Below are 18400 nucleotides of genomic sequence, written 5' to 3'. Positions count from 1 at the left end.
TAATGCTGATATAATATGGTTTTAAAATTCTAGGTTGGTGATGCAGAGCATTAATCACTGAAATAAAGTAAGTTTCATTACTATACTGTAATATGTATGTATCATTAATCTGATGGGAACAGAAAGCAACACACATACATCACTTTTCTATACTTAACTCTCTTTGTCTCCTTTAATGACATAAACTCAAGGCAGGACCTATTACCTTAGTAAAGGTAATTTACTACAAACAATACAGAGAAGAAAAAAAACCAGTAATGATGGTGGAAGACAACACTCTATACATATGCAAAGAGATAGGGAAACATGGCAGGTGGAATTTTCAAGGAGTATGGAGAGATCAGTGAGACTTCAGAATACTGTTTATTCGTTTAAGCAGTCTCTCAAAGTTAACTAATATCCAAACCCCCTATAATACAGGGAGGGGACTTTGGAGACTTTGATCTAGAAAAACATCACATATTAAATTATGTCTTTTTGCAATCTATGTACCAACAACGTGGAACACAAATTCAGGTATCTGCACTGAAATCTCATAGCAGCATCAGATATAAAGTGGTACTCATCCAGAGAGATTCCAAACATACTTAAATTTTTTCCTAGCTCAAAATTAAAATAGCAAATTTTTAAAGCTTCAAAGAACTCAGAGTCCCTGAGAGACTACATGCACGTAAACCAGTTTGATAGCACTGATGAAACAAATATTGAGGGCTTAATGTTCACCAAAGTCTATGAGAGATATAAAGAAAAAACACTGCCTGTGTGCCTTCAAGGAACTTACAATAATATAGTTTTCATTCTATCAATACACATTTGAGCACACAGTAAGTACCAGGCAGTGAGATGCTGTATGAATGCTGGAAATAAAAAATAAAGTGATCCTTCTTCTTAAGAAATTGACTTAGCTGGTCTCGGTGGCTCAGCCTGTAATCCCGCACTTTGGGAGGCTGAAGTGAGTGGATTGCCTGAGCCCGCGGGTTCGAGATCCGCCTGGGCAACTTGGCGAGACCTCATCTCTACAATAAATCAAAAATTAACCGGGCGTGGTAGCGCACGCCTGTAGTTCCAGCTACTTGGAAGGCGGAGGCGGAAGGATCGCCGGAGCCCAGCAGGTCGAGGCTGCGGTGGCCGGGAGCGGCCACTGCACTCCAGTCTGGGTGACAGAGTGAGACTCCAACTCAAAAAAAAAAAAAAAAAGAAATTGACTTATAGGGCAGACAAACAGGTGTATCAATGATTACACAAGTGCCATTAGAGGCACAGGTGCCTTCATAACAATAATTTAAGTTTTAAAGAATGACAAATTAACAAGTCCAAAAAAAATAGACAGGTAGAAGAGATGAAGAAATTATTCCAGATAGAAGGTGCACGTGCAGTCACAGACATCAACAGCATGATACATTTTAGCATATTTCTCAAAGCACAATCTACAGCTAACCAGCAGCACAAGTACCTGTAGTGCAAATTATCATTTTTTACAGATCTACTTAAAGCTAATTAATCAGAAACTTTAAAGATAAGGCTGAGAAATCTTCATTTTAATAAACACCTTGTTTGAGACCAGTCTGAGCAACATGGTGAGACCTGGTCTGTAAAATAAATTAAAAAATTAGCCGGGCACGGTGGCACAAGCCTGTAGTTCCAGCCACTCGGAAAGTTGAGGCAGAAGGAACGCCTGAGCACAGTAGGTCGAGGCTGTGGTGGTTGTGAGAGTGCCACTGCATTCCAACCTGGGTGACACAGTGAGACTTCGACTCAAAAAACTAAAAAATAAAATTAAAAATAGCCGGGTGCAGTGGCTCAAGCCTGTAATTCCAGCACTTTGGGAGGCCGGGGTGAGAGGATTGTCTGAGTCCAGGGGTTTGAGACCAGCCTGGGCAACTTGGTGAGACCTTGTCTTTACAATAAGTCAAAAAATTAGCTAGCCGTGGTGGCGTGCGCCTGTAGTTCCAGCTACCTGGAAGGCTGAGCTGGAAGGATCACATGAGCCTAGCAAGTCGAGGCTGCGGTGGCTGTGAGCGTGTCACTGCACTCCAGTGTGGGTGACAGAGTGAGACTCCGACTCAAAAAGCAAACAGACAAACAAAACACACACACACTCTGAAGTTTAGAAAGAACATAATGAAAAAAGAACTGCTAGAATTCACAGTAGCTAGTTAAAGGTGTGGAGGAAGGACCAGAGATGAGAACAGGTAAGTCTAGGCAAGGACCCCAAGGGGATCAAGCTAAGGAATATGATCTTTTGCCCTTGAAAAACTATACAGGTTTGTCTCTCTCCCAAGGAAATTAGTGATGTGATCAGAGAAGTAGCAGCAAGATAAAACTAAGTGATTTAAATGTGGGGCTGAATAATCTGTAAACAATTTCCCCTAACTCAGTTCAGAAGAAGCCCTGAACCTGATCATAGCATGTAAAAAGTGCTACCTCTCCAAGACTCCTTCTCCCCTTCTCACTCACAAATAACATTCCTTTGCTTAAACCAATCCTTCACTTTTCTGAAAAGCATGTATCACTCTGACCAGTTTTCAAAGTGATCTTCATGAGTGTATGGTACCCATAGTCCACACTGGTAACCTTGTCATTTAAGAAAGCGATATTAAAATATGTAACTTGCTATTACAATAAATAATCCCACATCTCTATCCTTGAGTTCCTTCAACTTTCAGCGACAGGACCAACTGTCTTAATGATCTTCCTTCATTAATTCTTTATTTAGATGTAGAACACAGGGTGCATTAACCATTGTTAGATTTATCTGTGAGGGATACAAAGAATTTCAAATATTTTGTTACTAAGAGTTAAGTCTTAGTAATCTCTGAATCTACCAATTACACTACTAACAAGAAGCTGGGCACAGTGGCTCACGCCTGTAATCCCAGCACTTCAGGAGGCAGAGGCAAGAGGACTGCCTGAGCTCACAGGTTTGAGACCAGCCTGGGCAATGTGGTGAGACTGCGTCTCTACAACAAATAAAAAAATTAGCTGGGTGTGTGTGGTAGCACATACCTGCAGTCCCACCTACTTGGGAGGCTGAGGTAGAAGGATTGCCTGAGCCCAACAGGTCCAGGCTGCAATAGCCACTGCACTCCAGCCTGAGCAAGAAAGTGAGACTCTGACTCAAAAAAAATCTCTAGAAGCCTTCCCACACACACAAAAAAATCTAGCAGCCTTCTTTCTTATGTATTTTTTTAAACATGCCTAGGTTATATGGAAAACAATGTATTTTTAAACCTTACCATACTTGGTGTCCTTTGCAGAATGTGTTCAAATTACCCTTTCATCCATTTTCTTTCTTTCTTTTTTTTGAGTCAGGTTTTCACTTTGTTGCCCAGACTGGAGTGCAGTGGCATGATAACAGCTCACTGCAGTCTTGGGCTCCTGTGCTCAAGCAATCCTCCTACCTCAGCCTCCCAAGGAGGTGGAACTACAGGTACATGCCACGATGGCCACAATGTCCAGCTGATTTTTTTGTAGCAATGAGGTCTCTCTATGCTGCCTAAGCTGGTCTTGAACTCCTGAGCTTAAGCAATCCTCCTCCCCCCGGCCCCCACACCCCAGCCTCTCAAAGTGCTGGGATCACAGTCATTAGCCACCGTGCCCAGCTTAGTTTCTATTTATTACATGAAATGTCAAATTTCAAGTTCCCTATTCCCTTAACAGACCACTCAGAATCCATTTCAGAAAGAAATCTTTTATTTGGCTGTTTTTTTAGCAAAGGACCTTTTATTTGGTTATTTAGCCAAACAAAGCCTGAACCAGTTTCAAGTGCCTATCTCTGAACTATAGCACATTACTACAGAACTTCTGGAAAGTGATCTTTATATAGACTTTAGAGTTGAGAGAGTAAAATTACATTTATAGGTTTTTTTTTTGTTTGCTCTTGTTTTTTGAGACGAGGTCTCCCTCTGTTGGCCAGGCTGAAGTGTGTACCACGATCACAGCTCTCTGTAGCCTCAAACTCCTGGGCTCAAATTATGCTCCCACCTCAGCCTCCCACCTCAGCCAGGCAAGAACCAACATTCCCAGTTAATTTTTTCAGTATTTTGTAGAGACAGGGTCTCACTACATTGCCTAGACTGGTCTCAAACTCCTGGGCTCAAGCAATCCTACTGCCTTGGCTTCCCAAAGTGCTGGGATTATAGGAACCATGCCCAGTCATATTTTAAGTTCTTAAATTCTTACTTTTAATTATATGATCTAGAAAACTATAACATTTAATACTTCATCAGCTAAAGAGTATATGATTAAAAATTTCTTAGTAAAAATATTATCACTTAAAATAACTACTACTTTTAAAACTCTTTATACTGAAGAATTTTATATCACTCCTCTTTCTGTGTTCTGTCCTAATGTATTATACCATGGTCAGTATAATCACTCAGATAACATATGTAGTAAATTTCAACCTTCTCCCACTTGCTATTTTAATTCTACTAGTTTCTTAAGGCCTTTTAATATTTCTCAGCTTCCCAAAATAGGTACTAATTAGAATGAAAGAACTTAGCATTCAATGTATTGAACTGCACCAATTTTTAAAGACTTTTAATATACAGGGATTTTTAAAAATTCAGTTCTATAGCTCTTGACATCTTTCTATAATAATAGGCTATAAAATATTTGTAACTTTGTCTCTTCTTGACAACTGAAAAAGAGTTAGCTAAAATATGGCATCCAACAATCATTTTTTATAATAAACTTCAGGGTTAACCATTAGACCTTCAAGCAAAATGATTCATGACTCAATGCTTTCTAAATGCCTTAACATTTTAGATAATGTTAAGAAGGAAGGCCTCACTGGAAGGTAACATTTGAGTTCAGATATGACTAACCAAGAACAAAAGAATAATCCAGGCAAAGGGAACAATCTACAAGTACAAAAGGCACTGAGGCAAAAACAAATTTAAAATATTCAAAAGTAAAAGGAAAAAATATCAACGGGGGAGTAATAGTAGGCCAAGGAAACAATACTGAGAAGAGATTACAGAAGTCAGGTCTTATGGACCATAAGAAATTAAGATTCTAAGTGAAATAGAAAGTCACTGGAAGCTTTCTGAGTAGTAGAAATATATGATCTGGTTGATGCCTCAGAAGAATCACATTAGGTTCTCCACAGAGAATGAATGGTAGAAGGCAAAAGAGGAACATGTAGACTATTCTACTCCAGTGTCTAGTCAAGAGACAACAAGGGTTTGGATTAGGATAGTAGATTTTTTTTTAAGTGTACAGATACAAAATGTTCTTTAGAGGGCGACACAGGACTGACCAATAAATTAATGTGGAGGGTGAGAGGAAATAACAAGAGTGACATCTTAGAGTTTTAGCTTAAGCAATTAGATAGAGAAGGAGCCATTTAAAGAAATGGCTAAAAAATAACAACAACAAAAAGCAGATTGGGGGACAAAAGGAGATCAAAAATTCCAGGTGAGGCTATCAATCTGAGTATACAAGTAAAAAACTGGTGGGTATTCAAGCACAGAGATGATATTTAAAGCTAGGTAATAACCTAAAAAACCAAGTTTTTAAGAAGGTGAGAGGCTAAAATTGAATCTTGGACACCCCAACATTTAGAGCCTGGTCATAAAAGAGTAAGTCAATGAAAAAAAATGAGTAAGAGTGGTCAATCAAGTGTAGTACCTAGAAATCCAGAGTTACACCTTTTTAGTAGGAAGGAATGATCACTCAAATCTGAAATATCTGTATAAATTATTGAAGACTAACAATTAGTGTGACAACATGGATAGTTATCATGGTGTTGTGCAGCATAATAATGAGTGCAAACAACTTTTTCAAAGAGTTTTTCCAAGAGGAGGAAGAGAAAAATGGATTAAAAAGGGTAAGAATTGTGTGATATTTGTATGATAGGAATGAACTAACAGAAACTGAAGATGCAGAGAGATGGGATAACCATAGGCAAGAGTGAAAGACCTTGAAAAGGTGAGAAGGGATGAGATTCAGAGGGCAAGTAAAGGAACAGGACACTAATAAGAAAAGTGACATTTTTCTATTTTACAACAGGAAAAACAATTTGAATATAAATACAAAATTTCAGATTTAAAGTTGTGTCCCTAACACCCAAAACAGAAGCTGGTATATAACAAGCCCTCAATAAATATTTACTAATAAAGGAATCAGATCACTGAATTGGAACTTTCTATTTCACTTAAAATCTTACTAATTATGGCCAGCCCATAAGGTCCTACTCTGATCTCTGCTCAATATTTTCCCCTAAGCCTACTGTCACTCCCACATTGGATAATTCTTCCCTGTTCTCTTGAACATTCTAAATTTGTTCCAAGCCAGGCATGGTGGCACACGACTGAGGCAGGAGGACAGCTTGAGCCCAGGAGCCCAAGGCTGTGGTGAGCCATGATCATGCCACTGCGATACAGCGCGAACAACAGAGTAAAAGCATAACTCAAAAAAAAAAAAAAATTATTCCTGCCTTGGAGCCTCTGTGCTTGCTGTTCCTTTCATCTAGTTATATTTAGGGAAAGTCATACATCTGAAATAGGCAGTACTTGCTTCAGCCAATGAAATCAGAGAAAAATGGTGCTCTTCATTAGAAACAGTACCTTATCAAGATTCATTTTCTCTAAACAAGAGGTAGACAAATAGGACCTCTGGGCCAAATACAGTCCGTTTTCTGAATCTTTAGATAATGTTTGTTTTTGTTTTTTTTTTTTTTGATTCGGGGTCTTATTCTGTCACCCAGGCTGGAGTGTACTGGCATAACAGCTCATCACAGCCTTGACCTCCTGAGCTGAAGTGATCTTCCTGCCTCAGCTTCCTGAGAGGCTGGGACTACAGGTGCACATGGCCACGGCTGGCTAATTTTCAAATTTTTTATAGAGATGAGGTCTCACTATGTTTCCCAGGCTGATCTCGATCTCCTGGACTCAAATGATCCTCCTACCTCAGCCTCCCAAAGTACAGCGTTTACAGGTATGAGCCACCATGCCCAGCCTAGATAAAGTTTTATTGGACCACAGTCATGTTCATTCATTTACACATTATATGCTTTCCAGCTACAACAGTAGAGCTGAGTAGTTACAACAGAAACAAACTATATCACTGCAAGTCTTAAATATTTACTCTTTGACCCTTTAAAGAAAAATCTTACTGATCCCTGGTCTAAGTTTAGTTTTAAATTCCAAAGTAATGCGGGAAGTAAATGAGGATTTTCAACAACACACATGGACTTTTGTTTTAATAATCAGAAACCAAATTAATTTTAAAATAAAAAAATGCCTGAGAAAGAAACTGAGCTAGCTATAAAATCCAATATTAAATGTCACATTTATCTAGGTTTTAAAAAATCTATCTCATTAAATAATACAGTAAGGTTTTTAAAAACTCAGTACTTAATCCTTCATTTGACTAAATAAAATTATCATAAAATTTCCTGGAATTAAAAACAAAAATAAATTAGCTAGGCATAGTGGCACATGCCTATAGTCCTAGCTACTCGGGAGGCTGAGGTAGAAGGATGACCCGAGCCCAGGAGATCAAGACTACAGTGAGCTACAATCATTGTCCTCTGCACTCTAGCCTGGGCAACAGAGCAAGATCCTGTTTCTATTTTAAAAAGGAAAAAAAAAGAGGATTTCACACAATTACCTACCATAGCTGCTGAAACAGAAGGTATTTCCACTTCCTTTTCTTTTTTCTAAGAGCACAGCGACTGTCAAACTCTGAGAATCCTCAGGAGTATATAAAGTAGAAGTAGGGGTAAAAGTGCTCTAAATCCCTCACTTCCATTTTAACCAGAGCTGTTCTCCTTTTATCTGTTTTATATATTTTGTTTCTGAAGTATTTGAAAAGCACAGATAGTAATAAATGTAAACCACAACTGACAACACTGGCATAGTGATTAAAAAAATTTAAAAAGGGAGGCAAGCGCTACTAATCTGACTTTGGCTGCGCTCCCTGAGGAGCCCACAGAACCCTAGCCATGACTGAGGCTAATGTAAATCCTAAGGCCTATTCCCTTGCAGGTGCCCACCTGCCCAAGAAGCTGTTGGACCTCATTCAGCAGTCATGTAACTTCAAGCAGTTTCGGAAAGGAGCCAGTGAGGCCACCAAAACCCTCAAAAGGGGCATCTGAGTTCATTGTGATGTCTGTAGTCGCTGAGCCACTGGAGATCATTCTGCACCTCCCACTGCTGTGTGAAGACAAGAATGTGCCCTACATGTTCGTGCACTCCAAGGAGGCCCTGGGGTGGGCCTGTGGGGTCTCCAGGCCTGTCATCACCTGTTCTGTCACCATCAAAGAAGGCTCACAGCTGAAGCAGCAGATCCAGTCCATTCAGCAGTCCATCGAAAGTCTTAGTCTAAACCTGTGGCCTCTGCCACACTTTCCCTGCTGACTCCTCTCCCTGAGGTTGTGTATCATACTGTCTGTGTTAGCATGTTGTATTTTCAGCTACTTTCCATTATTATAAAATATTATTGCACTAAAAAAAAAACCATAGATCTAAAAATAGCCCAGGGTTATCACCTTGTTCAGATACTTTAAAATCTGTGACCTTACGGAAATTATTTAACCTTTCAAAGACTGTGTTTTCACATTGGTGAGATGAAGAAACATTTGGATCCCAATATAAAATTAAATGCAGTAATGTGTAAAACACTTACTTGGGCACAGCAGCGTTCAACAAATTGTAGCTCATTATTTCTTCCCTTACTATTAAGTTGAACAATATGAAATTACTGATATCAGACCAATTTTGATCTACAAAACTGATATTCATACAGTTCAACTTAACGCTGCAAAAATTAACTATATAGCTGGGCGCAGTAGCTCATGCCTGTAATCCCAGCACTCTGGGAGGCTGAGGTGAGAGGACTGCCTGAGCCTACGGGTTCGAGACCAGTCAGGGCAACTTGGTGAGCCCTATCTCTACAATAAATCAAAAAATTAGCCAGGCATGGTGGCATGCACCTGCAGCTCCAGCTACTTGGAAGGCTGAAGCAGAAGGATCACCTGAGACCAGGAGGTTGAAGCTGCAGTAGCCATGAGCATGCCCTGCGCTCCAGCCTGGGCAAAAGAGTGAGACTCCAACTCAAAAAGAAAGAAAAAAATCAACTGTACAGAAATGAGCTCCTATAGGATAGAAAGGCCTGCTTGCAAGGCTGGTCAATGGTTGGCATTTGGGAACCTGGCTGATAAACAGTTTACTACACTGACAAGAAACTATCCCGCAATGAAAGGGTAGCTTACAATGCCTAAACTCTTTGCATAAACAATATGGTTTACGTTGAATACCCACTTGCCTTCTGGAAATTTGGAATTGGTACATGCTAGGCAGATGCCTACATGCCAGCCCCCAATAAAAACTTTAGCCCCGAGTCTCTAATGAGTTTCCCTGGTAAGTAACATTTCACAAGTGCTGTCACAAATCACTGCTGAAGAAATTAAGTGGATCCTATGTAACTCAATGGGGAAAAGACTGAGGTTGGAGTGCAGTAGCACAATCAGCTCACCCAAGCTTCAACCTCCTGGGCTCAAGCAATTCTCCTACCTCGGTATCCCAAACAGATGGGACTATGGGTGCGTGCCTCCATGCGAGGCTAATTTCTTGCAGAGACAAGTACTATGATGCCTAGTCTGGTCGTGAACTCCTAGACTCAAGCAATCCTCCCACCACAGACACCCAAAGTACAGGGATTACAGGTGGCAGCCACTGGGCTCAGTCTAAGCCTGAATGTTAACAAGACAACACTATTCAAAAATTTTTTGTTAAAGAGAAATTATAATATATACAGTATGATCCCACTTTTCTTATTACTCTATGTATCTGTATATACAGAGAATAATTAAAAAAATCTAGTAGGTAAATACATCAAAATGTCATCAGTGATTACCACTGAATAGTTGGTTTATAATAGTGTCTACCTCTTTTCAGTAATATATTTTATGAAATATCTATAATGACTATGTTCCATTTATATTTTTTAAAATTTAAATGCCGGTGGCTCAGCCTGTAATCCCAGAGCTTTGGGAGGCTGAGGCGAGTGGATAGCCTGAGCCCGTGGGTTCGAGGCCTGCCTGGGCAACTTGGAGAGACCTCATCTCTACAATAAATCAAAAATTAGCCAGGTGTGGCGCACGTGCCTGTAGTTCTAGCTACTTGGAAGGCGGAGGCAGAAGGTTGTTGGAGCCAAACAGGTTGAGGCTGCAGTGGCCGGGAGCGGCCACTGCACTCCAGTCTGGGTGACTCCAACTCAAAGAAATAAAAAATAATAAATAATAAAGTTTAAGTGTACATATATACTTTGTATAAAGCATACTTTTTTATCCTTTCATATACACTTTATGTAGCGTAAAGGAGATTAAGGCATAAAGGTATTTCAAACACTGACATAAGAGAGAAGTGAGAAAAAACTCCTATCTTTCTCCCATTTATGGGAGGAAAAAAACAACTCTAAAGGGACTTCCAGGCCTCAAGTCGATTCATCCAAGTGTAATATGGACCTACAGAAGATGGTGCTACCTATAAAAGATATGTTTTTCAGCCGGACACAGTGGCTCAAGCCTATAATCCCTGCACTTTGGAAGGCAGAGACAAGAGGACTGCCTGAGCTCAGGGGTTCAAGACCAGCCTGAGTAACAAGGTGAGAACTCATCTCTACAAAAAAAAAAAAAATTAGCCGAGCATGGTGGTGCATGCCTGTGGTTCCAGTTACTTGGAAGGCTGAAGCAGTAGGATGGCCTGAGAGAGTATGCTACTGCACTCTAGCCTGGGCAACACAATGAGACACCAACTTAAAAAAAAAAAAAAAAAAGGAAGATGTATTTTTCTATGATATATTCCCTATTTCTCCTTTTTGAAAAAGCATATCAATAGGTGGCTAGAAATATAATTTGTTCTCATGAACAAGCTCAATCTATATGACACACATAATATTACATCCTCTATTATCACTCTATATATTATTGTCTTTACTACAGAACAGTCCTATCTTTCTTGGGGAATGAGACCCTCTCTCTGAAGTACCATATACTAAGAAGAAATGAATAAGTAGATCGCAGATTGGTGCGGTGGCTCACACCTATAATCCCAGCCCTCTGGAAGGTCAAAGAAGGAGAATTGCTGAGCCCAGGAGTTTTAAGCCACCCTAGGCAACATTGCAAGATCTCATCTCTACAAAAAAAAAAAAAAAAAAATCAGACCAGGCATGGGGGTGTGCACCTTTAATACCAGCTACTCAGGAGGTTGAAGCAGAATTGTCTGAGCTCAGGAGGTTGAAGCTGCAGTGAGCCATGATTGTGCCACTGCACTCCAGCCTGAGTGACAGACTGAAACTCCAACTCAAAAAAAAAAAAAGGAGGCTCCTCCTAACTTTTGCCATATAGTATACAGCAAGAAAATACTTCATTAATACCAGGAATTAATACTGTTACCAGTTCAATTCTATTCCCAGAACACAATCAGTACAACTGAGGATTAACTGAATATAATCATTCTAGACACTGGGAATATGGAGATAAATGAGATACAGTTCCTGCCCTCAGGAAGCTCACAGTCTAGTAGTGTAGCAGAGACATAAAAAGTCATAGTTCATTGTGAAAGAAAAAGAAAGATAGCATTAAAAAACAGATTATGAGCCGGGCTCGGTGGCTCAGCCTGTAATCCCGTACCTTTGAGAGGCTGAGGTGAGTGGATTGCCTGAGCCCGCGGGTTCGAGACCCACCTGGGCAGCGAGACCTCATCTCTACAATAAATCAAAAAATCAGCCGGGTGTGGTAGCGTATGCCTGTAATTCCAGTTACTCGGAAGGCTGAGGCGGAAAGATCGCCGGAGCCCAGTAGGTCGAGATTGTGGTGGCCGGGAGTGGCCACTGCACTCCAATCTGGGCGACAGAGTGAGACTCCAACTCAAAAAAAACCAAAAACAACAACAAAAAAAAACAGATTATGAAGGAAGAAGAGGGAAGGGCATTCTAGCTACATGAATTAGCATGAAAATGGCAGAAACCTGAAAAAAAGTTTATTAGAGAAATGGCATGCATTTCAAATTAACTTGAGTGTAAAATAAACCTGTACTTGACAGGGAAAGAACTGGGCGCAGTGGCTCACGCCTATAATCCCAGCACTTTGGGAGGCTGAGGTGACAGGACTGCCTGAGCTCACGGGTTTGAGATCAGCCTGGACAACTTGGAGAGACCTCATCTCTACAACAAATCAAAAACTAGCTGGGCATGGCAGTACGTGCCTGTAGTTCCGGCTACTTGGAAGGCTGAGACAGAAGGATCACCCGAGCCCACCAGGTCAAGGCTGCAGTGGCCATGAGCATGCCACTGCATGCCAGCCTGAGTAACAGAGTGAGACTCTAACTCAAAAAAAAAAAAAGAAAGGAAAAGAGTAGAGATCTAGGCTGAAAGGGTTCATTGCAACATACACAAAAAGCCTTTACACATCATTAGAAGTTTGAGTTTAGAAAAAGGCAACAAGAAATCAGTGACAGAAAAAAATGGGAAAATTAAATGACCTGTATGTGTTTAGAAAGGTCTTGGCTTGCACATGGTGTTGCCACTGGGTGAAAAACAGAGTAAGAGAGCTATCCTGATGTGAATTTTTTGGAGATAGAAGAGGAAAAAAAGATAATTAGTATAACACTAATTTTACTAAGTTTGTAAAATGTCATGAGACATGCAAGTAAGAGGTCTCGTAATGTAGAGGGCTATATGGGTGGAGTTCACGAGATAGAATTGGGGTAAGGAGGAACCTGGAAGTCATGAGAATGTAAAAACGATGAAAACTATAGAAATTGATGAAATCTCTAGGAGAGTTTACAAAGTAAGCTAATACAGATCCCTAGAAAACACAAATATTTGAAAAACAGAAAAAAATATTAAGGCATAAAAAGAAAACCAGATGCAAAAGTTTGGCAATTCCTCAAAATGTTAAATATGTCAGAATTATGTTATGATCCAGCAGTTCTACTCCTAGCTATATATAACTGAAAATAACTGAAAACAGGGAGTGAAAGAGATACTTGTACACCAATGTTCACAGCACTGTTATTCACAATAATCAAAATGTAGAAACACAAACGTCCATCAATACACGAATGGATAAACAAAATACAGGATATCTATACAATGGAGTATTATTCAGTCATAAAAAGGAATGGACTCCTGATACATGCTACCGCATAGATTAACCTTAAAAACATTATGCTTAGTAAAATAAGCCATGCACAAGAGAATATTGCTATGATTCCATTTATATGAGGTTAGACCTAGAATAGGTAAGTAAAAACAGAAACTAGAATATAGATTACAAGGTGCAAGGATAAGGGAAAAGAGCTGTTTATGAATGCAGTTTCTTTTTGGGGTGATGAAAATGTTTGGAAACAGTAGTGATGGATGGACAACATTGTGAATATACTCAATGTCACTGAATTTGTACACTTAAAAGTGGTTAACATAGAAAATGTTATACTTTATCCAACTTTTAAAAAAAGAGTTTTTTCATCAAAGCCAAAGGTAAAGAAAGTCAATAGTATCAAATTCTGCTGCAAAGTCAAGCAATATAAGAACCAAGAACTTCACATATTAGCATTATTTAATGTGACAGTGGCGTGGTCAGATTAATAGCCAAATTATATGTGGCAGGTGGAAGAATTAATGAAGAAGAGAACAATGTAGGAATTTTGAATGGACCTACACTTCAGAAAGTGTCCAAGGAATTATAGGAATAAGAGATGCAGAAAAAAACTGACAGAGGGTCAAAATTTAATGAGCCACTCAGGCCCTACCTCTGATTTCTTCAGGTGACAATGGGAGACCTAGGGAAGATGAAATGTTGTTGCTAAGACTTGGTAAGTAAAGCAGGTAGAACAAATTGTGGGAAGGCTGGTCTGCACCTGGTCCCAGTGGAGTATTAGGGTGTGGTTTCCTTTCTCAGAGATATTGGAGACTGAAAGTAGCAATGTCTTGGCCTACAACTGATGGTGGGGATCTTCACAAAGCAGGTCACTGACTCTGCAAACAACACTGTCACAAAGCTACTGGTGGAAGATCAGCTACTGAGTCCTGCTTGGTGTGGTGTAGAGTGCAGTGGGACAGAAACTATTTGGGGAAATAAGGTATCTGATGCTCCAAAGTGATGTTCAGGCACTATTCTAGGATGTAATTTTAAAGATCACATGGTTCAACCTCCAGTTTTACAGACCAGGATATGACTAATCTAAGTCTCACAAACACTGCACTCAAGCCCTAACTCACTAAAAAAAAAAAAAAGTATTTCTTTATGTAATACTTCCACTCTTACAAATGAAAACACACTATTTTCAAATGTATTGTGCTTTTAAATTAACATCAAAAACTTTGAAGAAGAAAGCCGGGCTCGGTGGCTCAGCCTGTAATCCTGCGCCTTTGGGAGGCTGAGGTGAATGGATTGCCTGAGCCCGCGAGTTCGAGACCCGCCTGGGCAGTGAGACCTCATCTCTACAATAAATCAAAAAATCAGCCAGGCGTGGTAACTCATGCCTGTAATTCCGGCTACTTGGAAGGCTGAGGTGGAAGGATCGCCGGAGCCCGGCAGGTTGAGGCTGCGGTGACCGGGAGCATCCACTGCACTCCAGTCTGGGTGACAGAGTGAGACCCCAACTCAAAAAAAAAAAAAAAAACACTTTGAAGAAAAAACCATCACTATTTTATTTACAGTAATCTACTTGCTGTTGCCACATCTTTCTGGAACCACTTCGCAAATTTAAAATCTTATTTGTTTTTGCCAAAATGTCCTTATTCGGTTTTTTGTTTGTTTGCTTATTTGTTTTGAGTTGGAATCTCACTCCATCGCCCAAGCTGGAGTGCAGTGGCACACTCACTCCACCCAGTATCAACTTGCTAGGCTCTGGCAATCCTTCTGCCTCAGCCTTCCAAGTAGCCAGAACTATAGGCACACGCTACCACACCCAGCTAAGTTTTTATTTATTGTAGAGATGAGGTCTTGCCAAGTTGCCAGGGCCGGTCTCAATCCTGCGGGTTCAGGCAATCCACTTGCCTTGGCCTCCGAAAGTGCTGGGATTACCAGCTGAGCCACCGAGCCCGGCCCATTCTTTTTTTTAAATTAATTTATTTATTTTAAAGATGTGGAGTACAATTCAGGGTTAGGTATACAAACGTTGATTATGCAGCTACCCTTGTTGATGGGGTGTACCCCTCCCTCCCCTAGCAGTTTCCCTCAACTGCCAATCCCCTCCACCCCACCCCACCCCTGCAATTTCCCACTACTTCCGGCCCATTCTTTAAAAGGCAATCGTAAAGTATCACTCAAGTCACATCATATATTCTTAATGTAGAAATTTAAGTAAGTTCAGTGAACTGAAAATCTAAAAAGAAAAAAATGCTGATCATTAGAGAGGCATTTCAAGAAAAAGAACTGCTTAAAATGACTAAATAAATAAGCTCTAATTCCTCAGAAGTTGGACTTTAATCAAGTTCTTCCTCCTAATGAAAAATGTAATTTCTTCCCATATAAACTCTCACATTATAAATGGGTTTTAAATGTTCATACCAGCATTTCAGATCTTAGGTGAAACCAATAATTTTCCATTTCAATGTTAAAACCTTCAATAATACAGTAATAGCACTTGGACACATTATACTAATTACTGTACTAATGGGTATAAGAGATATCCATGAATTTTCAATATGCTCCTTAAGGTTTGTGATCAAAACCTGTCCATTTCTTTAATGTTATAATCTATTATTTTTAATATTATTTAATATTATACTTAACATTTTATAATAAAATTATATACATTAGAAAAAATTCAAAAATAGAGAGCAGTTTTGGAATAACAACTGTCCTCGGTTCATCACATATGGCACTTTACTTCATTTAACTCATCTGCTAAGCAAACTCAACTCTTCTGACCTACGTGGCAGCATGGACCCGGAGCCAAGCAACCCTAGATTCAAACCTAACTCTAACTTTCACTAATTATGTGGCCATAGGTAAATCTGTTAATTTCTTTGAGCTATATTTCTTGTGAACTGGAAATAATACCTGCCTTTTTGCTGGGATGATTAAGAGATATTTTATATAAAACATCTTACTCAAAGTAGGAGAGCTGTTTAACACTGTCATAGATTATGTATGATACAGTGAGCTCTGTATACAGTATCACAAGTGAAAAAGCATTAGAAGAAAAAATTGTTTATGATTAAGCATAAAACAAGTGAAAAATCTCAGCATTACCCTAAGTACAGTTCTAAACAATGCTAGGACAGTGTTTAAAACAGTTTTTGAGTATTAAAAAAAAAAAAACATAGCCGGGCTTGGTGGCTCAGCCTGTAATCCCAGCACTTTGGGAGGCCGAGGTAAGAGGATTACCTGAGTCCATGGCTTTGGGACCAGCCTGTACAACATGGCGAGACTCCACCTCTACAATAAATCAAAAAAATTAGCCAGGTGTGGTGGTGCACGCCTGTGGTTCCAGTTACATGGAAGACTGAGGCGGAAAAATTGCCTGAGCCCAGCATGACAAGGCTGTGGTGACTGGGAGAGTGCCACTGTATTCTAGCCTGGGTGACAGAGTGAGATACAGACTCAAAACAACAACAACAACAATTAAAAGGAATACAATGTTAGCAATCATGTTCCAAATGGACTAGGAAAGAAGAAATTTAATATTTCCCATGTATACCTCTCTTCATACTTTCCACCTCCAGAAGGGCTTTCTTTTTTTTTTCTTTTTCTTTTTGGTTGATAATCAATTTAAATACTTACTCTGAGCCTGCAGCCATTTCCAAGTATGACGTTTCTGCTGTATCAACCCCCAATGGGATCACTATGCTCATGACGTTCGCCTCTGGTAAATTCGATTACTATGGAGTCCTATGCATTGGTATCCAAAACACTGGGGCATGCCAGCCACAGTGCTCATTGCAAACATCTAAGTGCATCCACAAACCCTGTTTAAAAGAAAACAAGAAAGTTAATCACCTTCACATTCCTAGCAATAGTCACACTATAAGAGTAAGTAAAATATATGAAAAAAGAAGTATTTATTAAAATCTTAACATAAGTTGGTATTTGCTCAGAGAGTCTCTACTTCATTTATTTTTCTGGAATTAAGTTATGTGGTCATGATCAAAAGACAAGTTTCTGAATCAAAATCTTCCTTAGGGAATGAATTTAGGACACCACAAGAGGAACTACTAATGCATATTCAGTGAAGAACCAACAAATTATTCATTTTTAAAGATAAAATGAAATTTCTTACGCTACTAGATCCAAAAATAAATTTTTGGTTCACTGAGTGATCTAACAATATACTAATAAATACTGAGTACTTACTATGGAGTAAGCACCATAATCAGCTTTTTACATGGATGGTCTATTTAATCCTCACAATTCTGAAGTAGGTTATCTCCATTTTACCACTAAGGAACAGAAAACCAAGAAAGGCTAAATAACTTAATCAAGGTTACTCAGTCTAAGAAATGAAACCAGGATTTAAACCAATTCTACCCTACTGTTCATATATGTATGCAAGTAAAATTATTTTATTTACAATAAAGTCAAATGCTTTACAATGGTTGACATTTTCCATAATACACAAATCTATGTATATTGATTGAGGAGATTCTCTATTTCTTCAATTAACACTCTTTAGTTAAAGAGTTAATACTCCCTAATACAATTAGTTAATAGAGAAAACAAATGAAGTATTTTAAAAATAACCTGTGATGGTAACTAAAAGATATTCAGCCTCTACATCAATTTTTCTAAATTAAATTCACTATATACATAACACGTGCTATAAGTATTGTTTATAAAATATCTACTCATAGGCTTCAATAATATTATAGTACAACTCAGTAACAAAATAGATATAGATCATCATACAAATTGGAATACAGCAACAGTAATTGTTGTCCTTGTTGAAATACTGAAGAACAGTATGCAACTGTCTATTATTATACATTTTTTTGTTATAATAACTTGTAATTTAGTGGCTCTCCCCCAGATACACATGGTTTCAAAGTAAAGACTAGTTTTCTTGGATAATTAACACATTATTTACCCATTTGGTAATTTTCCTCTATAATGTATGAACTAACAATTTGTATCATCTGTGAAACAGAAATTAACCTGAGTAGGCATTTTCCAACTTCACTGTAAAAATTATAGGTAGGTACACAAACTACTAATTGAAGAATCACTGATCCTTATGTTAGACTTATAAAAAGTCTTATATTTTAGGTATGTTATATTTAATTGTGTATTTATTTACCAAAGGCAGAAAATGAGAGGTAGAAATCAAGTCATGGTGCATTCTTTTAAGTAACTGATTTAATAGTCTAATCTAAAATAATCTATTTGAGCCGGCTCGGTGGCTCAGCCTGTAATCCCATGCCTTTGGGAGGCTGAGGTGAGTGG

At 39.0% G+C, this 18400-nt stretch overlaps 1 protein-coding gene and 1 pseudogene across 2 annotated transcripts in view; one reads left to right on the top strand and one right to left on the bottom strand.

The window, feature by feature from the left end:
• KMT2E (lysine methyltransferase 2E) overlaps nucleotides 1–18400 on the bottom strand; it is a 111324-nt gene that overhangs the window by 61187 nt on the left and 31737 nt on the right. Inside the window, 1 exon segment of the mRNA XM_008071759.1 lies at nucleotides 16745–16929. Within this exon segment, the coding sequence (XP_008069950.1) occupies nucleotides 16745–16815 (71 nt within the window). The 5' untranslated portion in view covers nucleotides 16816–16929.
• On the top strand, nucleotides 7946–8449 carry LOC110596841 (annotated as a pseudogene). Its single transcript, XR_002482751.1, has one exon. The product of XR_002482751.1 is annotated as an NHP2-like protein 1 pseudogene (transcript).

Source organism: Carlito syrichta, unplaced genomic scaffold (assembly GCF_000164805.1).
Source record: "Carlito syrichta isolate Samal-C Ts95f unplaced genomic scaffold, Tarsius_syrichta-2.0.1 Scaffold314713, whole genome shotgun sequence".
NCBI classification, from domain to species: domain Eukaryota; kingdom Metazoa; phylum Chordata; class Mammalia; order Primates; family Tarsiidae; genus Carlito; species Carlito syrichta.
The sequence above is the reverse complement of the archived record's forward strand: the minus strand, read 5'-3'. Positions and strand labels throughout refer to the sequence as shown.